General features: G+C 42.4%; 1 protein-coding gene across 2 annotated transcripts in view; it reads left to right on the top strand.

Moving 5' to 3' along the window:
- Positions 1-16,894, top strand: part of GCKR (glucokinase regulator) — a 63,520-nt gene that overhangs the window by 35,475 nt on the left and 11,151 nt on the right. For both annotated transcript variants that reach the window (XM_030198581.1, XM_030198580.1), the window contains 4 exons: positions 1,341-1,439; positions 3,796-3,893; positions 11,663-11,739; positions 16,005-16,101. In XM_030198581.1, coding sequence (XP_030054441.1) covers positions 1,341-1,439; positions 3,796-3,893; positions 11,663-11,739; positions 16,005-16,101 — 371 coding nt within the window. The remainder of the gene's footprint in view (positions 1-1,340; positions 1,440-3,795; positions 3,894-11,662; positions 11,740-16,004; positions 16,102-16,894) is intronic.

The following is a 16,894-nucleotide window of genomic DNA, read 5'->3' as shown; positions in this document are numbered from 1 at the left end:
AGAGTGTACTGATCCATGGAGGTTCATAACTTTTTAAAAATGAGTTGTGATCATTTAGATCTTTCAATTTTAATAACAATATTTGATAGTGATCATATTTCATCCTGAATACAGGCACAGGCATGTGCACCTACTTGAGAGCAGATGTAAATGTTTGCGCATAAAGTTTGCAAATACTTACATTGATTAAAGCAGTTGATAATTAATGTATTTGTAAACTCTGCCCATGCTCCTCCCAGACCACACCCCTCAGCTACGCATGTTCTGTCCTCCGACAGCCTCGCACTAGTTTATAACGTGATCCTAAAATGTGTGTAATGCCTTTACTGTTATTCTCAGTCCCAAGGACTATCATTGCTGTAGTTTCCCACTGGAAAAATACATGAGCAGTGCAACCACACTTGTTTGGCTGTGTAAGAACTGTTATCACTGGTTGTGAGGCTGCTCAGACCTTCTCTCTCTCTCTCTCTCTCTCTCTCTCTCTCTCTCTCTCTCTGCCAAGCTTGGCTCTTTTGTCTTCCTGTTCAGTCTTACTATCTGTCCTCAGAGGTCAGCCAGGTATGACCTTTCCCTCCTATCTCTAGGACTACCCCTTGCTATCCGATGGCAGGCTCTGTCCCCATTGGTCTCTATCTGCTCCTCCCTGTGTGAAGCCCCACCACTTCTTTGTCCTTTCAGCCACGCGGGGCTTCTTTCACCATTATAGCCAGGGACATGGAGCTAACACCATCTGGCTCCACACAGCTCTGTCCTGCTGAGAACTCCCTGTGAAGAACCTGGTTTTTTACCCTGCGAATATCTTCTTCCAAATGAGATATCGCACATTCCAGTCACCCAGCTTTGGACTATTTCTACCTGTTCAACTACCTTCCCCTCCCCCTGCAATACAACTACCTCTCTTCAGATCTCCACCTCCCACAACCTCCAGATTAAGAAGTCTCTATATCCTGAACATCTATCTGTGAGTAAATTATCTGTGATTTATTCAGTAAAAGAGACTTCATGAAATAATAGAGACTTCAGGTGATTGCTATGCCAGGGTTATGCTCCATGATATTGGGGCTTCTAATTACCAAGCTCCAAGAGTCATGACAACGCCTATCAGCATATGACATACCTTCTTGACAGGGTGTGAATATTGTAAGCCCATTGGTATTTTACAAAAGGACTTTTACACATGTACATGGCCAGATACACACAATAACGCTTTATAAAATGATACCTTAAGAATCATAATTTGGAATATATTGAACCAGTACTATACTATGAGACTGATCTTAAATGATCATTTGGAAAGGTAAAAAATTATTAAATATTTTATTCTTGTTCTGTTTTTTCAGGTGTCTACTGGAAATTTTACGGACCTATGAGCGGGCACACAAAGTCACATATTCTCAGAGTAAAAAGATTGCATCCTTCGTCAAACAGGCAGCCACAAGGTAGATTCTACACAGAGTCGGGCAGCCACATGCCTCCTTCCAAAGAGTATGAGCTTTAGGTGCTCATTTTCAAAGCACATAGACTTACAACGTTACATAGGAGCTCATTTTCAAAAGAGAAAAACGTCTAAAAATGGCATAAAGCAGCATTTGGACGTTTTTCTCTCAAAAATGTCCAGTATTTTTGAAACCTATTTTTAGATGTTTTTTGTGCTGTTCATCTGCAGCGCGTCCAAATCTCAAGGGGACATGTCAGGGGCGTGTTAAGCGTGGGATATGAGCGTTCCTAAGACGTAGATGTTGGACAGGATGCTGGGCTCAATGGACCCTTGGTCTTTTCCCAGTGTGGCATTACTTATGTACTTATGTAGATGTTTTTCAGCCATAATGGAACAAAACTAAACTAAAACTAAGACGTTTTGAACTAGACTTGTTTTTATAACAAATAAGGCACTCAAAAAGGTGCCCTAAATGACCAGATGACCACTGGAGAGAATCAGGGATCACCTCTCCCCAATATCCCCCTCCCAGTGGTCACTGACCCCCTCCCACTCCCCAAAAATGTGAATAAAAATATGATGTACCAGCCTCTATGACAGCCTCAGATGTTATAGTTAGGTCTATTAGAGTAGTATGCAGGTCCCTAGAATAGCGGAGTGGTTGGTGCAGTGCACTATGGAGTGGAGGACTTGGGTCCCTATCTCCCTCTCCCTGTCACACGTGGAAACTGACCCCTCCCAAAGTCACCAAAACCCTATGTACCCACATATAGGTGCCCTCTTCACCCATAAGGGCTACTGTAGTGGTGTACAGTGGGGGGGCAGTAGGTTTTGGGTGGGTTTTGGAGGGCTCAGGGGACAAGATAAGGGAGCAGAGGTGAGATATGTACCTAGGAGCATTTTTATGAAGTGCACAGAAGTGCCCCCTAGGGTGCTCCATTGCTCTCCTGGGATGTCTGGGGGACCAGTCTTCTAAAAATGCTGGCTCCACTTACATCCCAATGGCTTCATTTTCTACTTTTTGTACTTATTCGTTTTTTTTAGGGGGGGGGGTCAAAAATGGACCAAAAAAACAAAACGTCCAAAGCACAAAACCTTGTTTGAAACAGTATTCTAAAAAAAAAAAAAAAAGATAGATGTTTTTCTTTTACTAAAATGATCTTCTTTCCTATTCAGATTTTGAATGTTTTGTGCAAAACGTCCAAAGTTGGACTTAGATGTCGTATCGAAAATGCCCCTCATAGTAACCTATGTAACTTTGTAAGTCTATGGGGCTCATTTTCTAAAGAGAAAAACATCCAAAATGTGGTATAAAACTGCATTTGGACATTTATTTCACAAAAACATCCAAATTGGTATTTTTGAAACCAATTTTAGACATTTTCTATGAAGTCCATCAGGAATGAATCACAAGGGGGTGTGTCGGGGTGTGTTAAGGGTGAGATCTGGGTGCTCCAAACACTTGGATGCTTTTCTGCCATAATGGAACAAAACATTGACATCCAGGATTATAAGTTGAACGTTTTGGTCTAGACCTGTTTTATTAACAAATAAGCCACAAACAAATGCCCTAAATGACCAGATGACCACTGCAGTTATAAAGAAATGACATCCCTTACTCCTTCAGTGGTCACTGACTCCCTCCCACCCCACAAAGATGTAAATAAAACAGTACATGTTATTGTCAGTTTTATTAGAGCAGCAAGCAGGTTCCTGGAATAGCCTAGTGGTTGGTGCAGTGCACTGTAGAGAAGGTGACCCAGGCCCATAATCCGCTCTATATATTACACTTGTGGTGGAAAGTGTCAGCCCCCCCCCAAAAAAAAAACCTACTGTACCCACATATAGGTGACACCTGCAGCCATAAGGGCTATTGTAGTGGTGTATAGTTGGGTACAGTGGGTTTTAAGGGCTCACAATATAATATAATATAATATAATATAAAGGGGTAATGATGAGATGTGTACCTAGGACCTTTTATGTGAAGTTCACTGCAGAGCCCCCTAGGGTGCCCCATTGCTCTGCTGGGATGCCTGTGTAGCCAGTCTACTAGTAACGTTGGCTCCTACATTCCCAATGGTATGATTTTGTGCGTTTTTCACTTACACTTTTTTTTTTTTTTTTAATGGTCCAAAAAGATGGACGTACTAAGCACAATAACATCTAGGAAATGGTCATTTTCAAAGAAAAAAGATATACAGTTTTCTGGTTTTAAAATGGCCATTTTAACTACTTGATTTTTGGACATTTTCATATTGAAAATGCCCCTCCACGTGCTTTGAAAATGAGTCTCCACATTCTCAGTTTAGTAGAGCTATTATGCTATCAGTGACATTTCACTGGCTGTTATTTTATAGCCTACAGAAGAAAGGACATCTTTATCTGCTTGGCTGGCGGACTCTTGGAATCATGGGGATCATGGAAGCTGTTGGATGTATCCCACAATTTGGCGCAGGTAAGAAAACATTTATGTAATACTCCATGGAATAGGTATTACTAGTGCAGTGGTATTATATTTTTCCAGAAGCCCTGGAGGGAGGGAGGTCCCTACCAGTAGACTGAAGTAGTAGGATGTTCCTGGGTGAAAGAGAGCCCAGCCCAAAGGGAGTGGTGTTGGAATAAGATCCCTGTGGAGAATGACAGCAGGGATGGAGTTTGGAAATTAATAAAAGAGTCTGTGGTGAGGTACAAACGGTCTTTGGTTGCCTTATCCCCGACAGAACCCTTGATAGTATTGGTGGGTCCAGGAGTGAAGGAAACAAATACAGGCTAGCTACAGGAGTAGTTGCTGCCCCTGTAAAAGGCAACTGGAGAAGGAGTTGGGCTTCAGGTGGACAAAGAGGAGTCCAGCCTGGAAGCGGGCTTGGGACTGTCCCTGCAAAGAATTGGAGTGGAGATTAGGAGTATTGGACACAGCCTGGAATTTATTTCTGCCACAAAGGGATGGGTAAAGGACAGGAGCCTATGTAAATATGTACAGTATTGACAAATCCTAAAGAATGGAGAAGTGTGGCCAAGATCATCCTGAATGGTCTTGGGTGAGAATGTATATAAATGTATTGAAGAGTTCGACTACCAGTTGAAAAGTTCCAGTAAAGTTGAATTTGCATTCTACAAAACTCCTGGAGTGCAGAGTGGTTTTTGACTGACAGTGGAAACACATGTTCCTGATCTAAGAAAGAAGTACTAATTAACTAAATCTCTCCTAGCCTCCCTAGTCCCCAACACCCCAGATCTCTATTCAAGACCATTGACCCACTCCCAATTTCGACTTCAGGTGAATTGGGACTTGAGTGTGGTGTGTGTGTGTGATCCCCTGTGACACCGTGACCGGAGAGAGAAAGTGAATTATCCCTGTGATCCAGGTCGGGGTTTTAGACCTGAGCTAGTAGCAGCAAGTCCCAGGTTACATTTATATGAGGGGAAAAATGTTCCAAGAGGAAAAGGAGGTAATAGTGCTGGTGCTGGATATTTCCAACACTTCTGAGGTGAACTTATAGACACACTTAGACTCTGTGCTATTGAAATCCAGATTAGTCAGGGTCAGTTACTGGTGGGACCTGAGCTAGGAGAATGCTTTATGATAGCAGACCAGTGGCTTGACTATTTAGCCAATCAGTAATACTAGGAAGGCCCAGAATCAGGAAAAACATAAGCCAGACATTAGAGCAAGGTGTCAAGATCCTGATGAAATAGGCTGACCCTGGTAGTTATAAGGACAGGCTGAAAAGCAGAAAGTGTTTTCATCAGTTGAATGATGTTAGCTGCCTTTGCTATGGAACTTCTTCCTGTAACTCCTGTATCTGTGACTATAGGACTATAGTGTTAGTGTAGCTGATTTTAAAAAAAGTTTGGACAAATTCCTGGAAGAAAGTCCATAAACCTTAAGTTAGACCTGGAGAAAGCCACTGCTTAAGCAGCATGGAATCTTGATATTTTTGGGACTCTACCAGGTACTTGTGACCTAGATTGGTCACTGTTGGAAAGAGGATTTTTTTATTACATTTGTACCCTGCGCTTTCCCACTCATGGCAGGCTCAATGTGGCTTACATGTGGCAATGGACTATGCATATTCATAGTAGATAACCTTAAAATCTGACAGTCTGGGAATGTCCTTAGTATTGGTTTAAGAATCACTGATAAAGGCCAATGTACTAACCCAGAGGACTTCCTGTAGATTAATGACCCCATTTACGAACAAAATTTAAGTCCCAGGCCAAAGAAAAAATAGCTACACCTCACTGTATAGCTATCTTTTTTGTGAAAATAGGTCATAAAGCCTTTTTAATCAAACTATTTTCAAAAGCTACATAATTAAGGAGCTGTTTTTGCACGCTTTTATATCTAAGCAGCACAATATTTATGACTTAAATAAACTCATGCATTGCTGAGTATGTGCAAAAGTCTACTATGGAAACTAGTCAGATTTTGTATATTTTTTTCATAGAAAAAGTCAGTATGTAAAAAAAAAAAAAAGTACAGGATGCCAAAATGTTGATATTTTGTGCATTTCTGGAATTTTGTGTGCGTGGTTTTTTCCACATTGTCCCTTTTTGTGATATATTTACACCTTAGTAAATTAGTCTGAATACATTTATGACTTACCTTGGAAAGGTGTGTTCCACAGGGATGTATGAAGAAAATTATTTTTTATTTTGTGTGTATGTGTATGTATTTTCATTTTATTTTCAGTTTTAGTTTCTTTAAAAAATGAAAGAACAGAGGAGTAGCCTAGTGGTTAGTGCAATGGACTGTAAACCAAGGGACACAGGTTCAAACCCCACTATAACTCATAGTGTGACCAGAATGGCTCTGCCTGGAAGATAGCTACCTAAGACTGGCAGGTGTACAAATGGACAAAATTAAATATCTGAGGGGGGAGGGGGTTGGTGGTGGTCACATGATGCAGTGAGCGAGAGAAGACATGTTTCTGCTTTGCTTGGGGCCTCCTGGCCTTATCTGATAGCATTGGCAACTCATATCTACCTGCCTGGAGTTAAATACTCAAAACTGACGTTGGAAAGTTGTATGGATACATTTATTGCCAAGAGCGGCAGTTTGATGGGCTCTAAAGCTCCTAAAAAAGATAGAGAATGAGGCAAGGGAGGAGAAGACAAAATGGCGAAGGGCTTCGTGGAAAAGGCCCTTCCACTGTCCCCTGAACACAATATGCCTTAACTGTGGTAGTACAGGCATTGGACACACCTCAGCGGACTGGGAAGCTGGAGAATCGTGTGTCAGCGGTAGAGGATACTTCTAGCACAATGGCTACAGAAATCATTGCACTGCGGAACCAGTTGCACAAGCATACAGAAGAACTGGAAAATCGTTCGCATCGAGGTCATCTCCACTTTCATGAGATACCAGAATCAGTCCCCGAAATGCATCTGATTACTATACTGGAACAGTATCTGATAAAGGAGCTTCACTTGTCAGGGGCTTCAGGTACTATATGCCTGATGTGTGCGCATTGCCTGGGCCGCAGACCAGAGGATAAACAGCATCCTCGAGTAATTATTACTAAAGTGCATAATTACATCCACAAAGTTGAGCTGCTGCACCTTTACAAAGCTAAAAGAGATATCTTGAAATTGGAACGTAACCATGAGTGAATTGTTCAAGACTACTCACATGCTGTGATGGAGAAAAGAAAAGGATTTACTCCAATCTGTAGTAAATTCTATGAGAAAAACATGATTTTGTGTTGGTATATCCTGCAATCCTTAAAGTGTTCAGGGATGGTCATTGGAGTATTCTGGAGTCTGTTCCAGCAGCTCAAGACTTTTTGAATACTCTGCAAAATTCTGGCGAGGCTATGGACATTTGAGCATGAGAATCATAAATCTTTCCTTCTACCAACATAGTGTATTACTTGCTAATTGCCATGCATCACAGATAGCTTGTTTTGCAATGATTTTCAATGATTGATTGCAGGGTAGTTGGATATAACTTGTGTGCATTAATCAGCAATATGTGTTTTAATAATTTAAAAATTGTTGAATGCCTTGGTTGCCTCTGGTGCGGTTGGGAGGCCTGATGGCACATTAGTGTGACCTCGGGTGCACTCTGTCCATGGAGATGGAGAGAGCATTGCTACCAGTAGATATGTCAGCATGGCGTTTTGGAGGGGTAGGTGGGGAGGGAGGGTTTGGGAGGTTATAAGGGGATAGATCAAGGGGATAATAGAAGCAGGGGGGGACGAGTTACTTTTTGTTAAACTTAAAGCATACATTTGTAAATGCTTGCCAGATTTATGAACATCCCGCATGGAGTATTGGCGCCACTAGAGTTGCAATGGAGAGAGGTAATATTGTGCTCTGAGGGAGGCTGGGCTCCTGGGGCAGAGCAATGGTGGAACAGGCATAGAGAGCCCATCCTTTTTTGTTTACCATTGTGAGTGTTCCGTATAATATATTTGTCTCTTGGAATGTGTGGGAGAGGGGATTACTTCTCCAATAAAGAGAACCAAGATATTACCTGTGCTTAATAGATATAAAGCTGATATAGGCATTTCAGGGTGGATTTGGGATACCATTGCAACTTTATACACCAGTCCACAAGCATCATTAATGATTAATAGAATACATATCGATTCCTTTCCTATAGAGAAGGGCAAAATGCAGGGCTATCCTCTCTCACCTTTATTATTTATTTTAATGTTAGAGCCCTTGCTGTGCATGCGGAGAAGTGAGGGACTGGTGACTGGCCTGCAGATGGGTAATATTGTTTTGAAGATCCTTGCTTTTGCTGATTACTTGTTACTAATATTGACGCAATCCCAGTGTTCTCTATATGGGCTCCTCTCAGGTTTCACTCTGAATTTAGGTAAATCCATGGCCCTCCCCACTATTCTTGAGGTGCATGCAAGGTACATTTTCATTGCAATGGGCCACTGGACATTTTAAATATTTGGGGGTGTGCATTCCGTCAGGTCTAACCACATTATATACTCTAAACGTTTCTCCATTGTTAAAGTCAACTAGGACCAAACTATAATTTTGGCAAGCATAGCCTCTGTCCTTGATGGGCAGAGTTAGTTTATTTAACATGATGATTGTACCTTGTTGGTTGTACATTTTTCAGATGTTACCCTTGCATTTGAAAATGAAAGATGAAAGATGTTTGACACAAATCAGAAGATGGGCGTCCTTCTCACAGGGTCGTCCAAATCGGTATAATTGAAAGCTGATTTTGGACGTCCCCAACTGCTTTCCGTCGCAGGGCCTAACACATGGACGTTCTCGACCCATAATGGGAAAAAAGGGCATCCCTGAGAAGCACTTGGACGGCTTTACCTGGTCCTATTTTTCTTATGACCAAGGCACAAAAAGGTGGCTGAAATGGCCAGATGACCACCAGATAGAATCGAGGATGACCTCCCCTTACTCCCCCAGTGGTCACTAAACCCCTCCCACCCTCAAAAAACATCTTTAAAAATATTTTTTGCCAGCCTCAGATGTCATACTCAGTTCCATCACAGCAGTATGCAGGTCCCTGGAGCAGTTTTAGTTGGTGCAGTGTACTTCAGGCTGGCGGACATAGGCCCATCCCCCTCCCCACCTGTTACATTTGTGGAGGAAACAGCGAGCCCTCCAAAACCCACCAGAAACCCACTGTACCCACATCTAGGTGCCCCCCTTCACCTGCAAGGGCTATGGTAGTGGTGTACAGTTGTGGGTAGTGGGTTTTAGGGGGGGTTGGGGGCTCAGTACACAAGGTAAGGGAGCTATGTTCCTGGGAACATTTTATGAAGTCCACTGCAGTACCCCCTAGGGTGCCCGGTTGGTGTCCTGGCATGTCAGGGGGACCAGTGCACTATAAATGCTGGCTCCTCATATGACCAAATGGCTTGCATTTGGTCGTTTCTGAGATGGGCATCCTTGGTTTCCATTATCGTTGAAAATCAGAAACGACCAAGTCTAGGGACGACCATCTCTAAGGACAACCTAAATGTCAAGATTTGGGCATGCCCGACCGTATTATCGAAACGAAAGATGGACGTCCATCTTGTTTCAATAATACGGGTTTCCCCACCCCTCCATCGGGACGTTTTGTGAGGACGTCCTCAACAAAACTTGGGCATCCCCTTTTGATTATGCCCCTTATTGTAGACAATATGCTGAAATCTTCTGCCCAGTGTGCAGCAGCGGCCAAAAAAGCAAATAGGATGCTAGGAATTATTAAGAAAGGGATGCAAAATAACATCAAGAATGTTATAATACCTCTGTATCACTCCAAGGTGTGACCTTACCTTGAATATTGCAGTCAATTCTGGCCTCCATATCTCAAAAACCATATAGCGGAATTAGAAAAGGTTCAAAGAAGAGCGGCCAAAATGATAAAGGGGATGGAACTCCTCCCGTATGAGGAAAGGCTAAAGAGGTTAGGGCTCGTCAGCTTGGAAAAGCAGTGGCTGAGGTGGGATATGATTGAGGTCTATAAAATTCTGAGTGGTGTAAAATGGGTAAAAGTGAATCGATTTTTCACTCTTTCAGAAATTACAAAGACCAGGGTGCACTCAATTAAATTATAGGGAAATACTTTTAAAACAAATAGGAGGAAATACTTTTTCACTCAAAGAATAGTTCAGCTCTGGAATTCACTGCTAGAGGATATGGTAACATCAGTTAGTGTATCTGAGTTGCTTTTGGCAACATATGCAAAATTGTCATGCCAATAAACTACTACTACTACTACTACTACTTAACATTTCTAGAGCGCTACTAGGGTTACGCAGCGCTGTACAATTTAACAAAGAGAGACAGTCCCTGCTCAAAGAGCTTACAATCTAATAGACAAGTGAACGGTCGGTCCGATAGGGGCAGTCAAATTGGGGCAGTCTGGATTCACTGAACGGTAAGGGTTAGGTGCCGAACGCAGCATTGAAGAGGTGGGCTTTAAGCAAAGACTTGAAGACGGGCAGGGAGGGGGCTTGGCGTAAGGGTTCAGGAAGGTTGTTCCAAGCATAGGGTGAGGCGAGGCAGAATGAGCGGAGCCTGGAGTTGGCGGTGGTGGAGAAGGGTACTGAGAGGAGGGATTTATCCTGTGAACGGAGGTTATGGGCGGGAACGTAAGGGGAGATGAGGGTAGAAAGATAGTGAGGGGCAGCAGACTGAGTGCATTTGTAGGTAAGAAGGAGAAGCTTGAATTGAATGCGGTATCTGATCGGAAGCCAGTGAAGTGACTTGAGGAGAGGGGTGATATGAGTATATCGGTTCTGGCGGAATATGAGACGTGCAGCAGAGTTCTGAACAGATTGAAGGGGGGATAGATGGCTAAGTGGGAGGCCGGTGAGGAGTAAGTTGCAGTAGTCCAGCCGAGAGGTAATGAGAGCGTGGACGAGAGTTCGGGTGGTATGTTCAGAGAGGAAAGGCTGAATTTTGCTGATGTTAAAGAGGAAGAAGTGACAGGTCTTGGCTATCTGCTGGATATGCGCAGAGAAGGAGAGAGAGGAGTCAAAGATGACTCCGAGGTTGTGGGCAGATGAGACGGGGAGGATGAGGGTGTTATCAACTGAGATAGAAAGTGGAGGAAGAGGAGAAGTGGGTTTTGGTGGAAAAACGATAAGTTCGGTCTTGGACATGTTCAGTTTCAGGTGGCGGTTGGACATCCAGGCAGCAATGCCGGATAAGCAGGCCGATACCTTTGCCTGGGTCTCCGCGGTGATGTCTGGTGTGGAGAGATACAGTTGGGTGTCATCAGCATAGAGATGATACTGGAAACCATGAGATGAGATCAGGGAGCCCAGGGAAGAGGTGTAGATTGAGAAGAGAAGGGGTCCAAGGACAGATCCCTGGGGAACACCAACAGATAAGGGGATGGGGGTGGAAGAAGATCCATGAGAGTGAACTTTGAAGGTGCGGTGGGAGAGATAGGAGGAGAACCAGGAGAGGACAGAGCCCTGGAACCCAAATGAGGACAGTGTGGCAAGAAGTAAGTCATGATTGACAGTGTCAAAAGCGGCGGATAGATCGAGGAGGATGAGGATGGAGTAGTGGCCTCTGGATTTGGCAAGGAACAGGTCATTACAGACTTTAGAGAGTTATCTGAATCAGTGCAATAGCAGCTAAGAATGATGCTTTCTGAACACAGCATTACAGGCCGCATTACAAGAGCAGAATGATAAGAGTGCTCTATTTTCTATCCCTACCCGTGCACACTAAACAATACTCAGTTACATTCACCTCATTAAACTTACCTTATTGGAACTTTTTTTTTCCAAGATTACAGGGATTTCAGAGGATTCATTGCTGGTGGCTACAATGGAATGCTTAATAAGGAAGGGGACCTGACAGCGCTGGTAGGTTATGGGATTGGTTATCTTGTAAACAAAACTTAGCTCACATCAATACATATATCACTTTCCAAGAACAGCACATTAGGAAATCCTTGCAGATGACACAAAAATCAGTAATAGAGTGGGAGGGATGGAATACGTGAAATGTGACTTGAAAAGAATCATTAAGAGGTCTGAAATTGTGTTTCATTGTAAAAAAAAAAAAGGTGAAATTATGCCTTTGGGGGTACAAAGTACATTAGCTGCTAATGAGTTAGGACAAAACTCGAAATTAGCAAATAGGAAATGGACCTGAAGGCTGCCAGTCAGTTTTATAAAGAACAAAAACCAACTCAGCAGGTAGGAAAAATGTATACCTTTAATAATAATTAAGGGGGTCTTTTACTAAAGGTTAGCTGAGTTATCTGCAGCAAGTCCCATTTTATTACTGTGGTCCCTGCTGCAGATAACTTTAGCTAATCTTTAGTAAAAGACCTCCTTAAAAAGTTGATAAGAAGGAGATCCTCAGACTGCAGGACTAATGGCCAATAGATAACCCTGTGGCTGAGTTGTACCTTGCCTATTACAAGTTGTGGGTACTTGCTAATCTCTGACACAGACCGTACAGCACAAGAATCAGATAATTGGTTGGACTGCTAAGGTTAATACCACACTATACATTTGTATTGGAGCATTTGAAACATTGGCACTTAAAATTCTGAAAACACAGATAAGTGGATTATAGCCATTCATTTATTTTATATTATAAATATAGCTCCGTGTGTTTGATTTCAAGTTCCTACGTCAATACCATCACCACAAGTTTTTCTCTACACTGAGGGATCTATCAGAAAGGAGATTTACGGGTTTCTGTTCTTCTGAAGTGTGCATTAATTTACTTGCATATAAGCACATTTGAACACTGAGGTATAGGCTGAGTAGTAGAGTAGATGGTGAACCTATTGACACATAAAGGACTCGTTATTTATTTCTGCAGTCAATTTATAAAGCAGTGGGCGAAGTTAATGGTATGCCTGAGTGTAGACGTAGAGGAATTGTCAGTAGTAAAAAGGTGGTACTATTACTTTTATATATGACTACCCTTAAAAGTACTGCGTTTAGCTCTCCTCTTCACTTTCCTGTGATCAATGGTGTTCCTTTCTCTTTCTTAATTTTATTTTTTATTGTACACTGCTTTGTTATGCTGTGCAGGATGAAAATACTATATAATGATATGCAACACAAATACTGCACAAAGACTTAAAGAGTTTAAATGTACTTTCTAGAAGAAAGAAGGCAAAGAGGGCTATAGTAGAAACATTCAAATATCTGGAAAGAATATATAAAAGGTAACATTTTCTATAGAAGGTCCCAGCATGTATATGGAAAAAAAGGAGAAAATGTGAGGAAATACTATATACCGAAAGCATTGCAGAAGCCTGGAATATGAAAGGGTGAAAGGAGTTGTCACCTGACCCCAGTGGGTCATACAGATGTCATGACCATTTTCTAAGCAGGAGGATTGAACTTTTTATGAAACAAGTAGGTAAAGCAATGCAGAGGTGTACAGTGACGTAGCCAAGGGGGCCTGCCCACTTTAGGCTCAGGCCCACCCAGTAGCAGCACAGCTATGATAAGGCTGGCAGGGATCCCCAAGCCCCACCAGCCAAAAACTCCCAACAACTGTCCCTCCTGCATACCTTGTAAATAGCAGATCTTCACCTGCAGCAAGCAGCAACTGATACGTACTGTTCGCACCGACCCCACAGCCTTCCCTCTGATGTATTCCCGCCTATGCGGAAACAGGAAGTTGCATCAGAGAGAAGGCTGTGGGACCAACATGAGCTGTGTGTATTAGTTGCTGCTCGCTGCCGGTGAAAATCTGCTACTTAAAAGGTATGCGGGGGAGGGGGATGTTTGAGAGCCCATATGGCATGCAGGCGAGAGAGGGAGAGACAAAATCACTTGTGGGACAGGGTAGAGTTCTGCCCACCCATCTTAGGCCCAGGCCCACCCAGCCTGGCTACGCCCCTGGAGGTGTAGCTTTGGGGATGCTATCCAACATACATTTTTAGAAGGTATGGATGTGGGTGTGGGGAATTTGAGATGAGTTACATTTGAGGGACATGGAGTGGGGGTGTAAGTAGGGGTCTAGATGGGAATGTGTTTGGTACGAGGGCATAGCATAAGATATGTGTGGGGGATGTGGATGAGAAATACATCATCTAGTAAAGATGTGTGTTTGGGGATTTGGAGGTATGATTTTGGGTAAGGGGTATGTGTGTGTATAGAAGATATAAGGCTGTGTGTAATACTGAAGTGTGTATAGGGGCAGTGGGATATGTGTTAGAAGTGTATTTGAATGCATAGAGGGTTCTGTGAGCTTTCTGTAGGGCTTATGAGTGGATATAGGTGTGTTTTGGGGGGGGGGCATGGCTGTTTGGCTGTATGTTTGTTTTTAACAGGAGTATGTGTGGGGATGTTTGTGAATGGAGGTTGTATATGTGTGGATAAGATTGTGTGTATGCTGGATGGGTATGGGGAAGTTCGGTGCACATCATTACAGAATATGCTGAAATTCTAATCAGTGCCAATTAGTGCTTAAGTGCTCTTATCAGTGCTCATTATCTTGTTAAGCCAATTAAGTTACATGAGGTGTTATAGAATCCACCCCGATTTCAGCACCTGCATAGAATCCAGGAGATTATGTCATCGCTGAGTGAAGTCCAAAGATTGCCCCAATTGATTTAAATCCTTTAATACTATTTGTCGAAACATTTATATAGCCAGATCCACTGGAGTATCTGGGATCCATGATGACTTCAAGCTTTTAATAGAAATCTCCACTGGTGGTTGAGAATGCTGGGGAAAAAATTGTAATTGTAACTTCCAGATAAATTTGTAGATCGATATCCTAACCTTGAAGGCATGATAGTTGACTTTAGATATAGAAACATAGCCATCCCCAGTTCTAATTGGTTGTTAAGCCATTAAGTTGTGCATGAAAATCGGCTCTGGGGGATAATGTCAGTTATGTGTGCCCCTGCTGCACTTATGTGACTGCAGTTTTGCCAGACCTGACCAGTATAACTGTGGGTGTGTAAATGTTAGATGTTTTGATACCAGGCTACGTTGGTATTCTACAGAATAGGCTCCCATCATGCATCCTTGAGGCACCTAAATGGAGCTGCCCAGTTGTTGAATTGCCCCCTTTATTTGACAGTTCATTCTCCACTTTTGTGTGGCATTACTACTACTATTACTATTTAGCATTTCTATAGTGCTACAAGGCGTACACAGCGCTGCACAAACATAGAAGAAAGACAGTCCCTGCTCAAAGAGCTTACAATCTAATAGACAAAAAATAAATAAAGTAAGCAAATCAAATCAATTAATGTGAACGGGAAGGAAGAGAGGAGGGTAGGTGGAGGCGAGTGGTTACAAGTGGTTACGAGTCAAAAGCAATGTTAAAGAGGTGGGCTTTCAGTCTAGATTTAAAGGTGGCCAAGGATGGGGCAAGACGTAGGGGCTCAGGAAGTTTATTCCAGGCGTAGGGTGCAGCGAGACAGAAGGCGCGAAGTCTGGAGTTGGCAGTAGTGGAGAAGGGAACAGATAAGAAGGATTTATCCATGGAGCGGCGTGCACGGGAAGGGGTGTAGGGAAGGACGAGTGTGGAGAGATACTGGGGAGCAGCAGAGTTGTAAAATAGCATTGGTTGTAATAGGTGCTAACTGGTTGGTAGCTTTCAGTTCCCTTTCCCATGAGCTTCATCCAACTGAATTTAGCAACAAGCTTCCGTGTACTCTCTATCATGTCTGTGCAGGTGCAATAGGTGCAGTTTTAATCAGGGCTGCATTTTGATTAAAATTTGCAATCGCAACTCCAGTGCCCAGAGCCACAAGGAGCTGTAGTGGGAAAAGAAATAAATTAATAATATAGCTTTGATCACGATTACAAATTTTAATCAAATTGCAGCCTTATAAAAATGTAAGAATAAAAAGTAATGGAAAGAAACACAAAATACAAACTGAAAAATTTAAAATTAAAGAATCTAAAACAGCATGCAGAACAGCTATTAACAGCCTTACTGTTTTCACAGTCTACTTCAAAAAAACAAGCCTACTTTTATTGTATTCTACAGATTAGAGTGAAAAAATATCTGGACAGATCACAGCCACAGCAAATCACTCCCTTCCCCTGTGCACATGTAATAAAGCAGATGAGTTAAGGATAAGAGGAGGAGCCTGTACTGCATTCTCTACGCTGATATTCTCTCTTTTCTTTTTCAGGGCACTGAATTTGCCATCTCTCATGAAGATTTTATAAAGAACATTGTACCTTCCTTATCAGAAATGGATACTGTTCTGTTTATTTTCACTGTGGACGGTGAGGGTTATTTGTATTGCTGGAGTTGAAGTTAAGCTACAGCTTAATGGATCAGACCTCAGTACAGGATAGTAGAAGCAGTGTGAAACGTTTCAGGCATGTGAACAGCCATATTGAGCCCACTATCTTCAGATGTATAATACAATTGTAAGAGCACAAAAATAGTTCCTCCTTTTATCCCATGGTACAGTTCCCATCTTAGGTTCCAGTCTCATGCCACGTCATATAAAGGGCTTTGTTTTAAATATCTGAGCACATGACCAGTTATTATCCCAACACTGTACAATGATTGGTTTCCCTTTCCAGTTTTGATTGGGGGGATGGGACAAAATCCAATGGGCCAATGGGGGATTAAGGGGGCAACCTCCCCTAATCCCTTCAGTGGAGTGCTATTCAATAGTAGCTGTATCTCAAATCTCCCAATGTTGATCTTTTAGGACACAGACCTGACAGACATTTAGACCCCTTCTGAAATGAGGAATAAACATCTATGTATTTGCCATGCCCTTGTTGCACTGAAAACACTCCCAGCCCATACTTCCTTGCCATTTACACGCACTTGGGTTTGAGATGAGCATATCCCGGCTTTATAAAATGGTGACTTAGATGTTTATGCAAGATAAATGTTTAAGTGCTGGGTTATGCATGTCTCAAACGTAAATAGGCTTGTAAAATGAGGGCCATAATAGCCCACATTTTAAAAAAGCAAAGCACTTATACATTCAGCTCTAAGTGCCTCTGAATATCGGCTTCTAGATATTTCGAAATCCCTTCTGTATCTGAATAGAACTTG

Source organism: Microcaecilia unicolor, chromosome 3 (assembly GCF_901765095.1).
Source record: "Microcaecilia unicolor chromosome 3, aMicUni1.1, whole genome shotgun sequence".
Lineage (NCBI taxonomy): Eukaryota > Metazoa > Chordata > Amphibia > Gymnophiona > Siphonopidae > Microcaecilia > Microcaecilia unicolor.
Note: the sequence above shows the minus strand (reverse complement) of the source record. Positions and strands in the feature narration are given on the sequence as shown.